This window comes from Gossypium arboreum, chromosome 4 (assembly GCF_025698485.1).
Source record: "Gossypium arboreum isolate Shixiya-1 chromosome 4, ASM2569848v2, whole genome shotgun sequence".
Lineage (NCBI taxonomy): Eukaryota > Viridiplantae > Streptophyta > Magnoliopsida > Malvales > Malvaceae > Gossypium > Gossypium arboreum.
In genome coordinates, this window is record NC_069073.1 from 14324479 (window position 1) to 14341229 (window position 16751).

The 16751-nt window shown below is 31.5% G+C and overlaps 2 protein-coding genes across 4 annotated transcripts; one reads left to right on the forward strand and one right to left on the reverse strand.

Annotated features, from left to right (window-relative positions):
* Positions 1-1058: 1058 nt before the first annotated feature.
* On the forward strand, positions 1059-1764 carry LOC108459406 (uncharacterized). Its single transcript, XM_017758769.2, has 2 exons — positions 1059-1282; positions 1382-1764. Exons 1-2 carry the CDS (start codon positions 1196-1198, stop codon positions 1481-1483), a joined length of 189 nt encoding a protein of 62 aa, XP_017614258.1. The 5' UTR covers positions 1059-1195; the 3' UTR covers positions 1484-1764.
* Positions 1715-5491, reverse strand: LOC108459404 (WAT1-related protein At2g39510). 3 transcript variants are annotated; one of them, XM_017758767.2, is made up of 7 exons: positions 5106-5491; positions 4956-5018; positions 4565-4681; positions 3091-3328; positions 2620-2781; positions 2275-2426; positions 1715-2186 (listed from the first exon to the last, which is right to left on the reverse strand). In XM_017758767.2, exons 1-7 carry the CDS (start codon positions 5297-5299, stop codon positions 1970-1972), a joined length of 1143 nt encoding a protein of 380 aa, XP_017614256.1. In that variant the 5' UTR covers positions 5300-5491; the 3' UTR covers positions 1715-1969. The 3 variants fall into 3 exon arrangements, with proteins under 3 accessions (XP_017614256.1, XP_052883328.1, XP_017614257.1); XM_053027368.1 differs by having other exon boundaries at positions 4956-5491; XM_017758768.2 differs by lacking the exon at positions 4956-5018 and having other exon boundaries at positions 5106-5490.
* Between the last annotated feature and the right edge of the window lie 11260 nt (positions 5492-16751).

The following is a 16751-nucleotide window of genomic DNA, read 5'->3' on the forward strand; positions in this document are numbered from 1 at the left end:
AAACTTAGACAAATAGTTAGTAGAATTTTTTTGCAAATTTTCCTACAATTAAAACGAGTTCAATTGTATTGAATTGTAGGCAATTTTGACAATAGTTTGCCCTATCTTTTTGTAAATAGTTTGGCTTTAATTAATGAATGAAGTATAATTTCTAGCAATGTTTTATGCTTTTTCTTTCATCCTTACAAAATATGTAAGTATTGCCAAAATTGCATGGAATATATGTTTCGTCTCTTTTATCCTATTTTCCTGTGGATGTCACATTGTTGTATACTTATAGTTGAAAATGTAACTTGTGGTGATGTTGGATTTGTATTCCATTGTTGTATCAGTTAAGCTGCTTGCTTCATATTAGGCCATCATTTAATCGGTTGTTGAGTGACAATGGGTTACACTTGTTCTGTTTTATAGATTTTTAATGAATTTCATTAATGATATTGAAAAATAACTGCAACTAGAGAATGTAAAGAATTTAGTTTAAAACCCAAAACTAAATAACATCACCATAAACTGGTTTTCCATTTCAACAACAACAACGATACTAGTTATCACATAAGCTGGTTTTTCATTTAAACAATAATATTACAAATAACAACACCACACACCATGCTCTTCTCTTCCTTCTCTTCACTTTTTTTAGAAGACCCAACAACACAATTTGTGAATAGGGTGTCAATGGTGGATCAAACTAGGTGAAAAAACAACATTGATTTTGATGCCGACTTTCATACTTTTTACACCAAAAAAACCTCCTACTTGGGTTGTCATTAGACCAAAAAATCTTTAAATTGATTGAGTTTCCACAATAGTACACCGGAATCACAACCAACATCCCCATTTCTTCTCTCCTTCTCCTATTTTTAAACAATAAATGTTAATTATGTTAAAGCTTAATGTTATTTTGAATTTTTTGGTAGAAGAATGATTCAAACTATACTATTTATGGGATAAAAGAACAAATAAATCACAACTTAAGTTAAATATTATCTATTTTTTTAATAATGCAATTACTGAATTAATTCATGTAATAATAGAAAGAATAATTTAATTTGATTTTTATAATAGAGAAAGGACATTTATTGGTTAGGTGGCAGCATCTGATAGGAACTGTATCAAACTGTCAGGGAAAGAAAGCATAGAAGAGCTCAATCCCAAAAATACAACAAAACGAAAGGCTTTATTGGATTAGGGTTTTATGGCAAAATTTGATGTCCAAACTCTCATCAACGACAAAAGGTTCTGGTTCGCTTCTTTCCTCATTGCTTGGGCCGCTGCTCTTCAGGTAAAATTTTAACAAAAACTGATCTTTGATTGCAAAAATTCTCCCATTTCTGGGTTTCCAATCGTTTAATTGGATTTGAATTTTTTTTTGGATTTGAAGGGGCATATGATGTGGATGCAAAGGCAGGACTCTTTCAAGCAAAAATTCGGTACACCAAATCAATCCAATGATGATGAAACAAAAAACATGTCCCAAAGTTGAATCCATTGGTTTGTTTTGAAATGCTGTTTTGTGATTTGATTCGTAGAACAATGATGGGTATTTGGGTTCTAGAGGTTATTAAGGTTCTTCTTCAGTTGAACCTTAAAATACTCAAAATGAATCATCGTCTGTCTGTGAAGAATATGCTCAAAAAGTTGAAGCAGGATTGATATCATAAGCTTAATAGATTGTAGTTTTGGAGATTTGATTACATTATTTAGTGCTAAACTGTTATTTGACTAATTCAATTGAATATTCACTGATTTCTATGTGGAATAAAATTTGATTCACTGTGAGTGAATTAGATCATGACAATGAATAAGTAAGAAGATTAAACACCAGAACCCACTTTACAATGATTTTAGTTATTATAGCCATTCATTAGCTTAATCTCTACTTTGCATTCTTGGAGAATTTAGGGTTCATAAAACTTGTTTTAATCTTTAAAAAAAAAAAACTGTTTCTTTCTCCTGATTTTTCATATCATCAGACATATTCATCAGTAGGTGTCACTTTGTTGGAGGTTAAATCCAGGACACCAAGTTCTTGATTTGAAACCTTTGTTGTCTCATCAATGGCGGGAATCATTTTCAGATCATTTGATCCTTCCATTTGGATGTCTTGATTTGATGACCTTTGATCCTTGCTTTTACCCCACAAAACCAGATAAAGGCCAACAACAATAACAATGGCTCCAATAACCCTATAAAAAAGAATGACACCATAATTACAGAAATTATGAAACTTTCTTGCAGTTTCCATGGCGGAATTTAATGGAACTGATAATTTACCTTCCTAAGTAGAGTATCTCTGATAAGATAAATGAGCTAAAAATTGCAATAACTACCATGCTTAAGGGACTAAAAGCAGTCACGAAAACAGGCCCTCTGGTTTTCATTACCATCCCTTGAACATAATAAGCAATTCCAGAACAGATTACTCCCTGCCACCACACGAAACATTCGAGTGAGTGTCTGGTATGTTGAATTTTTTTCATACCTTAGTGGTGTTAACTAATTTGACTGATAAGAGGGATCAAATTATAGAGGGCAAATCTCTAAATTTTGAGTATTGATAGAGAGACCAAAACCATATAATATGACCGTACTGGTGCAATCGCGGAAAGAGGTTCTTACACTGTAAACAGCAGCTAATAGTTTAGCATCCAAATGAATAGACCAAACAGCAGCATTACCAGCTTCCATGGCTACAGCTACAATGCATCCTTCAATGGTGCCCACCAAGCAGATTAAAGCTGTTAGGGAAAGCTCAGCAGGGTATGATTTTAGCGTAATGGCCTACAAAACAAAACCACGCATTACATCTTTATGACAAATGAAACAAATACTGTCCACCTTCCATACGTTCACTGTAGTTAATCATAACATCTGTTAAATGCCGTATCGTAGGCATACCAGTAGGTATATCGTTTTTGCTTTGACCCTTTAGTTGTATCTTGTAACATGTTGGTATTCACTGATACAGACTTGTACAGTTTGAAACCAAAACTAAATGCTACTCATATCCTTTCATTTAAACTAGAACACCAACAACCATCACCGCAGCCGTGATAAAAGAGAAAATGAATGTAAATGTAAAAGGTTTACTTGTAGAATGATGAAAGCGGCCCAGCTGAAACAACCAATGGTGATCATGATAGCTCCTTTGATGGGATATTGGTGAGTTGCAGCACTGGAAAAAGCATGGTCATCATCTGATTTAATCCATGGCAACTGCAACATTGGTCCTTTTATCAAAGTCATTAGCATTGCTCCTCCCACACTCACAATGGTTCCTATTATCTTTGCCTGGCTATGGACTTCTCCTATAGTAACCTTCTCAAGCCTGCCAAACAAATTATATATATATATATATATATATATATATATATATATATATATATATTCAACCATCTTGAGTTATTAATGAGTTGGAAAGAGATTAGATTAAGTTGAGTGTGTATAGTATCAATATTATACATAATTGTCCAAGTTTAACCTGATTTGACAATTTGAACCTCAAAATTTTTTTATACAAGCTCACCCATATTTACATATAATATAATAACTCAAGTCCATTAAAAGTTCACTCATATTACTTTCTTAAAAAATTATTTGTATATAATATATAGTAATTATATTTATGTACTATTATATAAATTTTCCTTTATCAATTAATTTTAAAAATAACATAACTTTTAAAATTTACCTATAATATAATATATTTAATTTTCATATGATGTAAAATACATAATATATAAAATAAATTTTAAAAATACATATTACAAACTTGAACATATTTTAAATATTGGAATCTAAGTCCGACACATAATTTAAACTGGCCTAACTTTCTTTTTACTCAAATCTATTTTTTAAATTTAATATTTTTATCCAAACCCCTTAAAAATCGAGTGGGACTTTAGATTTTAAGTGAATAACTTAACTCTTGTACAAAATTAACAGCAAAAGATGTTTGAGTTCAAATTAGATCTATAATCAACGTCAACATCATTTGTATTTCTCCAAGCTAAACCAAAAGTTGAAAATTTTGAGCAAAAGTTAATCCTTTGACCACACCTAAACACATATATAGATGAAATTATATATGTTTATTGGTTGGTTAGGTTTGCACTGAGCCAATGTATGGCTTCAGAATTATTTAACCTATTTTTTGAGTCAATATAAATGATGTTAACAACATACAAAGACTCGGTCAAAATTTACTTGGACTAACGAACACCTTTTATTTCAAGGATGACGTAATATATACATATTTAATATTGTCAAATTTTATATATTTTTATTGAAATTTTAAACATAAAAAAGTTATCGTATTTTACAATACTTACGGTATAATATTATATTTAGTATATAAAAATAAATAAATATATTATAAAATGGAAAATTGATCATATTGGTGGCTTTGAACGTTAGAGTTAAACTACAGTCCTAGATTTTTTTTAATCTTAAAAATTTTGTCCAAACTTTTTTTAAATATTGTACTAATTTTTAGGTTTTAAGGTGCCCTTTCCTTGAAATACTATACAGTTGCATATACGAAGGGGATTGGAAATTTGGTTACTTGAAGATCCAGGCGAAGATAAATGCAAATGCAGGAAGAACATTGCACATTGCAGATGTAAAAGTTGCTGAAGTATACTTCATGCCACTGTAGAATAAGTTTTGATCGATTGTTGGCCTGAAAATCAAGTTAATTGGTGTTATATTCAGATCAATTATTCGATAAGATCATCGATGTCGGCCTGTGACAAGTCAAGCAAGTCATTGAGATCACGGTATATAAAGGCTAGGAACCATGTGAGAAGGACAACGGAAAACGAAATTCCGATGCCCGCTAACACCCTTTTTGTTTTTCAAAGGATTTTCGATCTTTGCCTACTATCTCGGCAATTTACTCGACTTGTCAACGATAGACCTCTACAATGGTGAGGAACATAAAACTTGGTACTTACTCCAATAACCCTAGTAACAATATCTTAACAAAGATAGACAAGGTCATTTTTGGCCTAATCTTCCTGCAAATGAGCCATTGATTTAAATGATGGACAATCACAATGAATAAATATAACATGATTAAAAGTATTGGTCGAAAAATATGAAACCTATCATAAACAAGGGCGAAAGGAGCAATGACGAGAGTGGCGACGGCGTGGCGGTAGACGACCAAAACATGTTGGCTCATGCCTTGGTTTAAAGCATACTTACTGATTAAAGACATGCCTGCAAACCCAAACTGCAAAAGGATTACAGCTACAAATGGTTTAGTTTGATCGAAAATCTTGGCCAGATAATCCATTCACAGTGTTGCTTTTTTTTTTTTTGGTTTGGTTTTGTCAAACTCTCTGTTTTCTTCAACAAGCTTTTACATTGGTGTAAAAAATGAAGCACAATCTCAACTTCCTTATATACACATTATTTTTCATGCAAATATAATCTGTTTAATTATTAGATATATGTAAATGTTGGGATTCCACTAAAATCAACTGTTCTGAAGATTATATAATAATAATTAAAAAAAAAAACAAACAGTCTCTTCTGTTCACATAAAAAAAAATCTCAAACATAAAAAGATTGGCAACTAAGAGCAAAGCAAAAGCAAAATAAAAGTAGTGGTATTTGCCTATACGAAACATTGTTGAGTCCAAGTAGATGACTTTCACAAAATCTTTTTATTTATAAATTCTATTTTTTTTAAAAAAATAAGTTAGATGTGATTAATCATCTATTGAATCTACTCATTTTAGTTTTAAAAAATTCTAAAAGAATGGTGTAGGGTAGAGTGTTGAGTTATGTGTAAGGAAAGATTAATATTTTTAATTTTGTGACACTTTATTAGGGTTTAATTTATTATTATCTAAATTTATAATTTTCTTAAATTTACTCTATTATCTACAAAATTAAATTAATTCAATTTTAAATATTTTAAAATCAATTTTACAACAACTCATTTCCTATATCATTAAATTATTTTCAAATTAATTACACGTCACAAATTAATTATAATTATTTGTCTTCATTAGGTTTAGGTTATGCTTGAAATAAACTAAGCCTAAACTAAACATGCAAGAGCATTAACCAAACAAACATAGGACAAATATAATCAAATCATCAACAGGGATCAAACTAAATAGGTTAGAAAGTTTGTCTAAGGACTAAATTGAATAACTCAGAATACACACCCAAAGACCAAATTGAATACATCAAAAAGTACATTTAGAGACCAATTTGAATAGATCAAATAACAAATTCAAAGACTAAATTGATTAACTTCGAAAACTCTTTAATTAGTTTACTAACCTTCTTAAAATTAAAATTAATTTATTAAAAATAAACATATAAGTTATTGTTAAAACTTGAACGACGCGTTTGTGAGGGCTTTCACACATTGTTTATCCTCGTTAATGAAATCACGATCGGTGGTGGCTATGTCTATAAGAGAGGCCCTCACTTGGCTGAAAGGTTTCTCCTCATTAATGGAACCACAATTTGCGGTGGCTATGTCTATCAAATAGGCCCTCACCTGGATGAAAGGTTTCTCCCCGTTAACGGAACCACGGCTGGCAGAAGCTATGTCTATTAGAGAGGCCCGCACCTAGCTGAAAGGTTTCTTCCCATTAATGGAACCACGGCTGGTAGAGGCTATGTCTATAAGAGAGGTCCTCACTTGGTTGAAAAGTTTGGGCTTGGATAATATTGAGGTGGAGTCGGATTGTTTGGAGGTCGCTATAGCCTTAAATTCGCAACAATATTACTCTTTCAAGTTTGACTTGCTTTTACACATTGTTATCTGTTGAGACTTCAGTTTCAACATTTGTCCTTCCGTTGGACTCATTAAAATGCAAATAAGGTGGCTCATCAAATCGCTCGGGTGGCCTCATCTTCTACAGTCCGATCTTGCTTTAGTTCTTGTCCCCTTTTTATTTTTCATGTTCTTATTGCTGACATAAGTGCTTTGAGTACTAGCGAAGTTGAAGGGTGTTAAGGCCGAGTGTACGGAGTAAGCATGTTGGCTTGAGATTTAATTGGGTTTGCGTTTATTTTTTTTTTTTAAAAAATGTTTTTTAAGAACACAAGGATTGATATTGATTATTATTCAACATAAATTTTTTAAAGTGTTATTTAAAAAATATATAATTTAAATGGATTTTTATTTATTTAGACTTAATTTTTGAGATTCTAACATAGTTATTCCTATTCTAAACTTTTAAGTAGATTAAAATTTTCTTTAACTTAAGCCTAAAACTAATTTCATCTACCCTAATTAATATTAATCAAATACATCTAACCTAAATACTAATCAAATTATATCTAACCCAAAGGAAATCAAATTAAACTAATCTAATTTTATAGTAAAAACTAATCTAAATTTTATTTATCAATGTAATTAACTCAATTAATTGCACTAATTACTATATCTTACCGTATTAATTAATAACACAACTAATAATCATATCAATTCAAACACATGAACTAACTTTGAAAGCAAGAAATTGGTAGCAATAATGGGTAGTATTAGCAAAACAACATTCAAGATTCAATATAAAAATAGATTATATCATCAAGAAAACGTGAGAGAAAGCAAAGAAGAAAAGATAAGAAAACTGGGAAGAAGTTTGATATATGATGCATCTATTTCTGACTTGTACAATTATGCTTTTATACAAGGGACTTAAACTTTATCTAGCTTGCAAACTACTTAACCTCTTGGTACAACAAACAAACTAACAAGTAACCACTTAGTATACGGGTCTAACTTTCCAACTTATGCTCTAGTGTTCCCTTTTGACTTCTCTTTTCTTAACAAAAATTCTCCAGCAGAACATACATCAAGCTTCTTTCAAAAATGACTAAACACTAGAACAGATAATGGCTTTGTTAGTATGTCTACAACTTGCTCACATGCAAGGACATAGTTAACCCCAAGCTTATTTTCAGCTACACATTCTCTCACAAAGTGTACTTGTAACTCCACATGCTTTGATCTTGAATGGAACACATGATTCCCTGATATTGCAACTACATTTGCATTGTCACACCAAAAAATAAGCACATTTGACACACTATAGAAAGTTCATGCAACAATGATTGCTCCTAAGCTAGCTTTAACACACTACTTGCAACATTGCGATATTTAACCTCTAAAGTTAATAAAGTAACCATGAGTTGCTTCTTTGAACTACATGATATTAAATTGTTTATTAGAAATACTACTATTATATCCCTCCCAAATTTGTGACATGTAGTAGCATGGCAGGCCACTTGAGGAGCACCTCCATCCGTTGAGGACCGGAAGGCCATTAGAAGCTCTACTTTTTGATTTAGCTACTAGACCAAATAGGAGAAAGTTTCTCAATGAAGTTAGCCATCCATTCCCTTTGAAAGGTTACCACCACTCGTTCCTTCAAGCTCCCGATCTTCTATTAAGAACATGATCCTTTTGGTTACCAAACTCCATGTGGATTCAACCACTCCGTACCATGAATTAAAATGAAATGATAGGATACATTCCATTATAGACATCTTCGTCCATCGTGGACATCCACCCCATGCGTGCCACAATGATGGTTTAATAATGGATCCAGTACGATAATGCCACCTAAGATGAGACCTTGCCTATAAATAGTCCTTAAGACGATGAAAAAGGGATCAACTCTTTAATACTCTTGCCTAAACTTTGCCACTTTACTCTTAGCTTTCACCTTTTTACTTCCACTCTCTACACTCTTCGACTCTCCACCTAGATAGGGTAAACCGGCCTCCGTCAACACTATCATTCCCTCATTCGCGTCTCCTCTTTGTTGATCCCACACATCAACAACTACAAATTCAAAAGTGGACATTTTATCATCTATGCTACTTCTGAGTCAACGTTAGGATAAGCAACTAGATTCAACTGTTTAACAAGTCTAAATGCAACACCATAATCACAAGTCTGTTTGAGATACTTGAGAATTCACTTAGCAACTCTCTAATGTACATATTTAGGCAGAGTCATAAATTATCTAACTTTATTCACGGTATAAGATATGGATGGTCTAGTAACACATAATTATTGGTGTTTTCCCATAATACTGCTTTAGTAATGAGGATCTTCTAAGAGTTCACTCTACATATTAGTGAGATTTGTTGAACTAGTCATAGGTGTAGGCAAGGGTTTGCAATCATCTATCCATGTTGCTTGAAGAAGCATTAAAACATATTTTCTCTTATTTAACAACACATAACCATTAGCTAATTTAGCTTCAAGCCCAAGATAGAAATTTAAATATCCTAAATCTATCAAATAAAATTGCTCATCCACAACTTTATCCACTCATCAATAGATGCAGAATCATCCCCAATGATAACTATGCAACATAGATAAGGATAAACACTTTTTTGTCACCATTTCTTTGAATGAACAAAGCTACATTTGCTTGTGAATGTTGAAAACCATGTAAGGTAAGATATTGCTTAAATTTCTCAAACCAAGCTCTTGGAGCATGTTTGAGTCCATACAAAGCTTTATGCAATCTATAAACAAGTTGTTCACTACTAGAATCAACTAGTTCATAACCTAAAGTTTGCAACATGTAAAACTCCTCCTTCAGCTCCTTATTTATGAAAGTGTTATTAACATCTACCTATTTAAGCCTCCATCCACTAGTGAAAGAAACAATCAAGATAATTCTCATAGTGTTATCCTTTACTACTGAACTCTAAGTTTCCTTAAATTCTTACTTTTCCAAGGCAGTAACCAAGCTTTGTATCTAGCAACACTTCCATCAAGTAATTTCTTTAAACTCCATGTTTTCTACTTCAATAATGAGCCCATTTCTTTCTCAACTGCATTTCTTTAACAATTATAAAAAAAGGGCTTCTTTAATATTAGCAAGTACATGTGTCTGAACATCAATAACAAATACTTTCGATTTGAAAATACCTGCCTTGGATCAAGTTTTCGTAGCATATGTATTAACTAAGGCATAATTTCCTTTATAAACTACCTACTTGAATATATATTAAAAAAAGGCATAATTTCATGTTTTAAAACAATATGCATCCCTAAATCGTGGCATCCAAAATGTCACGAATAAAAAATTATAGAAATATGATTAGATCAACTTAAAAGTAATTCATAATAACAGCTTCACAATCTACTTCAAAGTTAGAACATTTAACTTGAGTAGTATATCCACTGCTACTTCCATAGATTATTCGTCCATCAAAAGGTCATTACATATCAGTTACCTACAATAGTCCAAATACCAAAACATAATACAAAGGTCATTTAATATACTTGAAATTTAAGATAACTAATTTCCCTTGGTTAGCAATCCTCTGACCCATATATCTTTTTGTTCATTTGGAATAGTGAAGAAAACTCGTTAGGGTTGATAGGTTAATATCCATGTCTCCACTCGTTGTGATATTGTTGTCTTCTAAAAAGAGAAAAGGACCCCTTTGAATGTGTGAAACACATATCAACAAGATAATAACAACCATTAGACACTTTTAAGCCATTTCTCCTACTTAAAGTATCTCAAAGAACTCTCCCATCAGTAGCCAACCGTTCCTAACTAGGTTGCATATATGTAACTTTCATGTCAAGGGTACATATCGCTAAAAAATTAGTGGCAACCTCATTTTTCCTTATATGATACCTTGGTTTTTCTTCAAGTGGCAGTCAAACTTTGATGTAGGTTTCGTCTACTGCTCCAAAACAATACTAAGAACATATAATCACAAATATTTTTAAATTAACTCAACTAATATCAGTAATATGTATACTAAATAAATAACATTATTTTTAATTAATTACCTTAATTAATTTCCACTTGTCATTAGTTGAATCACTCGAAATAGGTTTGGGTTGTTGGATCTGGTGCCTAAGTGTAGGATATCTGTTATGTACATTTGTATTTTTTGAACAATTTGATTTAATAATAATATCCATTAATTACATTAATACCCTTTGTAGATTGTCCTTGATGATTTTTGCATGCAAAGCAAAATGGAAACAAATATTGACTCATTGGTTATCTAATGTTTAACTAATACTAAGGGATATTACATGGTCGGATTGTAATACGGAAATAAAACTTATATTAGTAGATGAACCTAAACATGTCTTTAGTTTAATCGGAAATGAGAAAACCAATTGAAAGACTAATATGTCGTCTATCAAGTCCAATTGGAAAGATGTTTTGTCTTTAGCATCAGAGCGGATGACTCCTAGAAGATAGAGACATAGATGTGACTGAGTGGACCAGCAGTATATTGGATAGGACCCAAGTAGAATAGATCTTGAATCCATTTATAGATTCATTCACTTGTGACGTTCATGGTGTGACATACCCTAATCTTGAATGGATGATGGACTATGTATGTGTGACTTGTATACTTTGACGTAAGTAAAAACTTGAGTTTAAATAGATAAGGAACCAAAAGCTGGTGCATTGTGTATACGACTTCTGCCATATGTAGCATCATTCACAGTAGTGAAATTCATAGCCCAAGAAATGGGTAAATGATATCCTCTCATTGGCATTACATGATAGATGAAAAGTAAATGTGGCTGACTGCCTATAAACGTATTATCATTTATAGTACAAATATCACACCAAAAATATATAGAATTAAATCGGTGGTGTTTGCAGGCGTACGGGTCAAATTGTAATATAGAAGTGTTACAACGGAACACCAATAAGTATTCCAAGGATCGTACCCAAGGGATTGTAGATTGGAGAAACTATTATTAAATTAATTACAGAAAATAATTACTAATCTAATCGAGTCACAAATTAGAAGTGTTAATACAAATTAAAATAGTGCTTAAAATAATTAAATTAATAAACCTAAATTAACCTATGAAATTTCCTATTCCTAGTGTTAACAATGCAAGCCTCTAGCCTATGATCGATTAAATCCCTAATTAATAACTAGAAGATTAACCAATTTTAGAATTTAGGTTTTAATACGAATTAGCTATTAATTAACTAGTATTACCTCCCGACTAGACCTGCTCATGGGCCGAGCCACCTAGCCCGTCCCAAAGGTCCGCCAGAAAAGTGGGAGGGTTTTGGCAAAAATATAGGCCTGAAAAATAGGCTTGGGCAAAAAAATAACGCTTGTTTTAAAAACGGGCCGGGCCTCGGGTAAGACATTTTTGGCCTGAGCTCGACTTAGCACGAATTCACTAAATGACAAAAAAATGCTATTTTTTATTATTTTAATGATATTTTCTTGTTGTTTTCTCCTTATTTTGCTACTATTTCACTATTATGTTGCTACTATTTTGTTGTTATTGTTTGGATATTGTATAACACTTGTTTTATTATTAATTTTGTTATTATTTTAGAGATATTTTCTTCTTAAGTTGCATCTATTGTAGTATTATTTAAGTATATATAGTTTTAAAAATTTATTTTCAATTTGTTCGAAAATAATTATTTTAATGTTTTTAGTATTTTTGATGTATTATATATATTTAAAAATTATGTAAAAAATAATATAATATAATATAAAAAATTAATATGGGCGGCTGGTCGGGTAGGGTTTTAACATTTTATCCGGGCCAGGCTTGGGCAAATTTTTTGGGTCGGGCCAGGCCTAAATTTTTTACTTGAACCCAACTCGACTCGAACCCAACCTGGCCTATGATCACCTCTACTCCTGACCTCTACTAATTAATTAATTGACAGATACTCACTTATCTCTCGACCTCACTTTCTCCATCGAGATAAATTATGATTTACTTGACAAACTTGTCCCCTAACCTCATTTAACCTTTGTTACTTCTCAGGGTTGTCAAGCCTAGGTTTTAAGAACACATAATTTATACCAACTAATTCTATTATGAACCATTATCCTTTTGTTAATTAATCAACTTTATTAATTAATTAGTTCAATAAACGAATCATGTAAGATATGAATAAAGCTCGAGAAATTCTTCTAATATTCACACAATAGTTAATTGATCAGGTTAAATAAGTATAAATAAAAGAATGAAATAGAAGAGTAGAGAGAATGCTCATGAATAATATATTGAAGTGCGGTACTGGAGCAATCATCGCTCACAATTGTCTTTACAAGATCTTCCAACTAAGCAAACATAAAAAGAAAGAAAACTAAAAACTGAATAAAATTGTCTTCGTTTAAGACTATGCACTAATTTGTGTACATAAGCCCATTATTTATAGGCAAAATATTTGCAATTTATGCCTGATATGCCCCCAATACTAATAAATGCTCTATATCAAACGGTATCAAACGGTATCTTAAAATCTTGTTAAACACAACCGCTGACATCATCCTCACTTGTTACCCACATTCAGGCTATGGCTTAACATAAGCTACTATGGCTCAACATAAGCTACTGCGGCTCAACACAAGAGCTACTATAACTCAACATAGGTTCTTATGGCTCAACACAACAGTCGTGCCATGCCATAGACTTGCTATGTTGCGTTGTTGCAGTTATTTTGTGGCTTTGGACCTTTCAGTCGTGCTTTCAACGGCTTGGAAAGCTTGTCCAAAACTCGTCCCAAGTTTCTACGGCAATTGGGCCTAAAATTAAGCATCTTGCACACTTAAATATACAAATTAAACCTACCTAAGGCCTGTGTCGGCCTAATAGGTCACTAACACTAAAAAATGTGTCAAAAACACTTATTTTATTAACTTTTACTACTTAGCTACTAACTACTGAAAATGCAATAATTAATATTAAAATACCTAGAAAACAAGCTTGTTAAGTGAGAAAATATCTTAAAATAACTACTACATTTGACATTAGGTCAGTGGCCACGGGTCGTTTTTCTTTTTAATAAATGACTTAAATATTATTTTGATAATGATTGACTTTGCATGAACGAAAATGTAATGATTACCATAAGATAAAATAAGATCATATTGGGAGAACAGATTTATCCCAAAAAGATTAAAGATATCCTATGAGGGTAATACACTTATGACAAGGCCATTGGATGAGTAATGGTCGAGTAGCTTTCTTAATGGTATGTAATTAAGGAGAGCTCAATCACAATACTATAGTGGAATGACTTCATGACTAAATGAGTTTAGAGAAATAGGTTATATTAAAAAATGAATATGACATGAGAATTAATTTAAGTTTTTCAAATTGTTATTTAATCAAATAATTGAAGTTTGAAAAATGGAATTAAATTAATTGGTTATTATGAATCGTTGAATATGAAAATTAAATATATTTTCTCATAAATTCTTTTACAATAAAATTGTCATGACTTTAACGTAATTAGAATTCGATTAAGAAAATTATTTAATTAGAAAATTAATTAATTAAAATTAATTTAATAAATAATATTTATTTTGGGAAATAGAAAAACATGTATTGGGTTGGATTAAATCATAATGTGTTTGGTTAAAAGTCTAAGAAGCATGTATAATTGGACATGAAATAGGAGATGCCCAAAACCCCTCATAATATATATAAAGGGTGGCAACCCTAGTTTATTTAGCTAGGGTTTGCCACCCCTCTCTCCTAGTTGAACTAGGAGACTAGTTTTTCTATCATATAAGTATTATTTGTATTCTACTAATTCAACTAAGATTCTTCTATCTCTCACTATAAATAGATGGCACTGGTAGGGTTAACAAGGAGATAAGAAAATATACAGCATTGAGATACTGTTATCCTACCCGAAAATAGTAAGAATTTATTTTTTAAGTATAAATTATATTTTCTCGAAATGACAATTCTACAGGTTTCTATACAGAAAGAGATTTACTTTCCTCTTAAAAGTAAGAAAATTATTATTGGTTTGCATTTGATTTGTGATATAAGAATAGTAGAGAAGGTCGTTTGGTTGAAAGCTGAGAACATTAAGGATCCATCTCGCACAAAACACAAGTATTTTTCGAGGAAAGTTTATCGCTTGAAATACCACAAACCGACTCGATTTTTTAAAAAAATTTCGCTGTGACAGAAAATCGTTTTCAAATCGGGTTTTTCCAACATGGGCTTACTATGTAGTGGGTGTTGGACTTTAATGACACTAGTAAAGACTTTATTGAAGTATCCACTGACAGTTTTACTTGACCTTGGGAACGTGTTGCTAAAAGTTCTATTCTTAATGTGATAAGAAAGTAAAAAGAAAAATTGTTACTTGCTTATCAATCAACAAGTTATTTTGTGTTCCTCAATCCCTTTTTATTCTCTAATAGTTCACACTGTTAGAAAAAACTCAGTTTGAAAATAGTTTTCTTACACAACAGAAATTTAAAATTTTGAAAATTGGTCAGATTTGTGATATTTATAGCAATAAACCTTAACCGAATTTGTACATGTTTTTTGGATAAATGAATCCTTAATGTTTTCCAGCTTTCAACCAAATGATATTCTCTACTATTCTCGTATCACGAACTGCTTCGAGTGTGGGCTCGAACCAATTGAATCAAAACACAACTAGAAAAAGTTTTCCTTTTAGGGTGAAAACAGAAATTATCTATTCTTTAATAGAAACTGATAAAAAATTTATTCTAAAAAATATGTTTATAAGTTGAGAATAAATACTTTCTATTTTTTGGCAAAATAACAATCTCTTAAAATTTGTATTAATAGCTCTACCAATGCCATCTATTTAAAAGAAGAGAATATAGAACCTTTGTAGAGTTGTAGATGTTTATTTTAAATAGAAAAGCAAATCCTACTTAAAATAGGATAGGGGTGAACGGCTCACCCCTGTATTTCTACAAGAGTTGCCGCCCTCTTCATGTTATATAAGGGGTTTTGGGTCTCTCTCACATCAGGTCCAATTATGAGTACTTCCTAAGCCTTTTTAACCTAGTACTCTATAATGTGATCCAACCTAATTCAGTTTTTCTATTTCCCAAAATTGACTTTAATATTTACATATTAAATAATTTTCTCTTCCCAATTTTACTCTAGTAAAATTTTAACGATTTTACCCTTGGTAAAATTTTGAAAAAAATCGTTTAATATGTCAAAACTCATTATGTTCACTATGATCAAATGATTTATTTTCACTTTCAGGCTTCAAAACAGTCCAAAAACATAAACTCATTCTTCTATCATTTTTAAGCAATCCTATATAGGATTACAAGTTTCCATTTTCATTTTTATTTTTGGAAACCTACATTGATTTCCAAATTATTCCATTTCTCTATTTCGGATAAAACCATAATAATTCCTGAATGTTTCACATTTCTCTTTTTCTATTAATTCCATTCATTTCTATTCAAACACGCAATTCATTTTTGGTTTCAATGATCTAACGGAGGAATCGATTGGACATACGTAATTGAAGCTCAAATGATTTATAATTAAGTTTCAACTTTTCCCCTATTAACTATAAACTCATTTATTCACGAAGTCATTCTACTATAATATCGTGACTAAGCTTTCCTCAACGACATACCATTATGAAAACAACTATTTAGTACCCGTCCAATGACCTTGTCATAAGTGTATTACCCTCATAGGATATCCTTGATCTCTTTGGGATAATATCCACTCTCCCAATATGATCCAATTTTATCTCATGGTAACCATTACATCTTCTTTCATGATAAGTCAATCACTATCAAATAATGATCATGTCATCCATCAAAAAGACAAATGGCCCTTGACCACGTTTACTTTTCATCAACCATGCAATGCTAATGAAAGGATATTATTTACCCATGTTTGGGCTATGAATTCTACTATTGTGAAACCCAATGCATTAGCTTTTGGTTCCTTATCTATTTAAACTCAGCCTTTTACT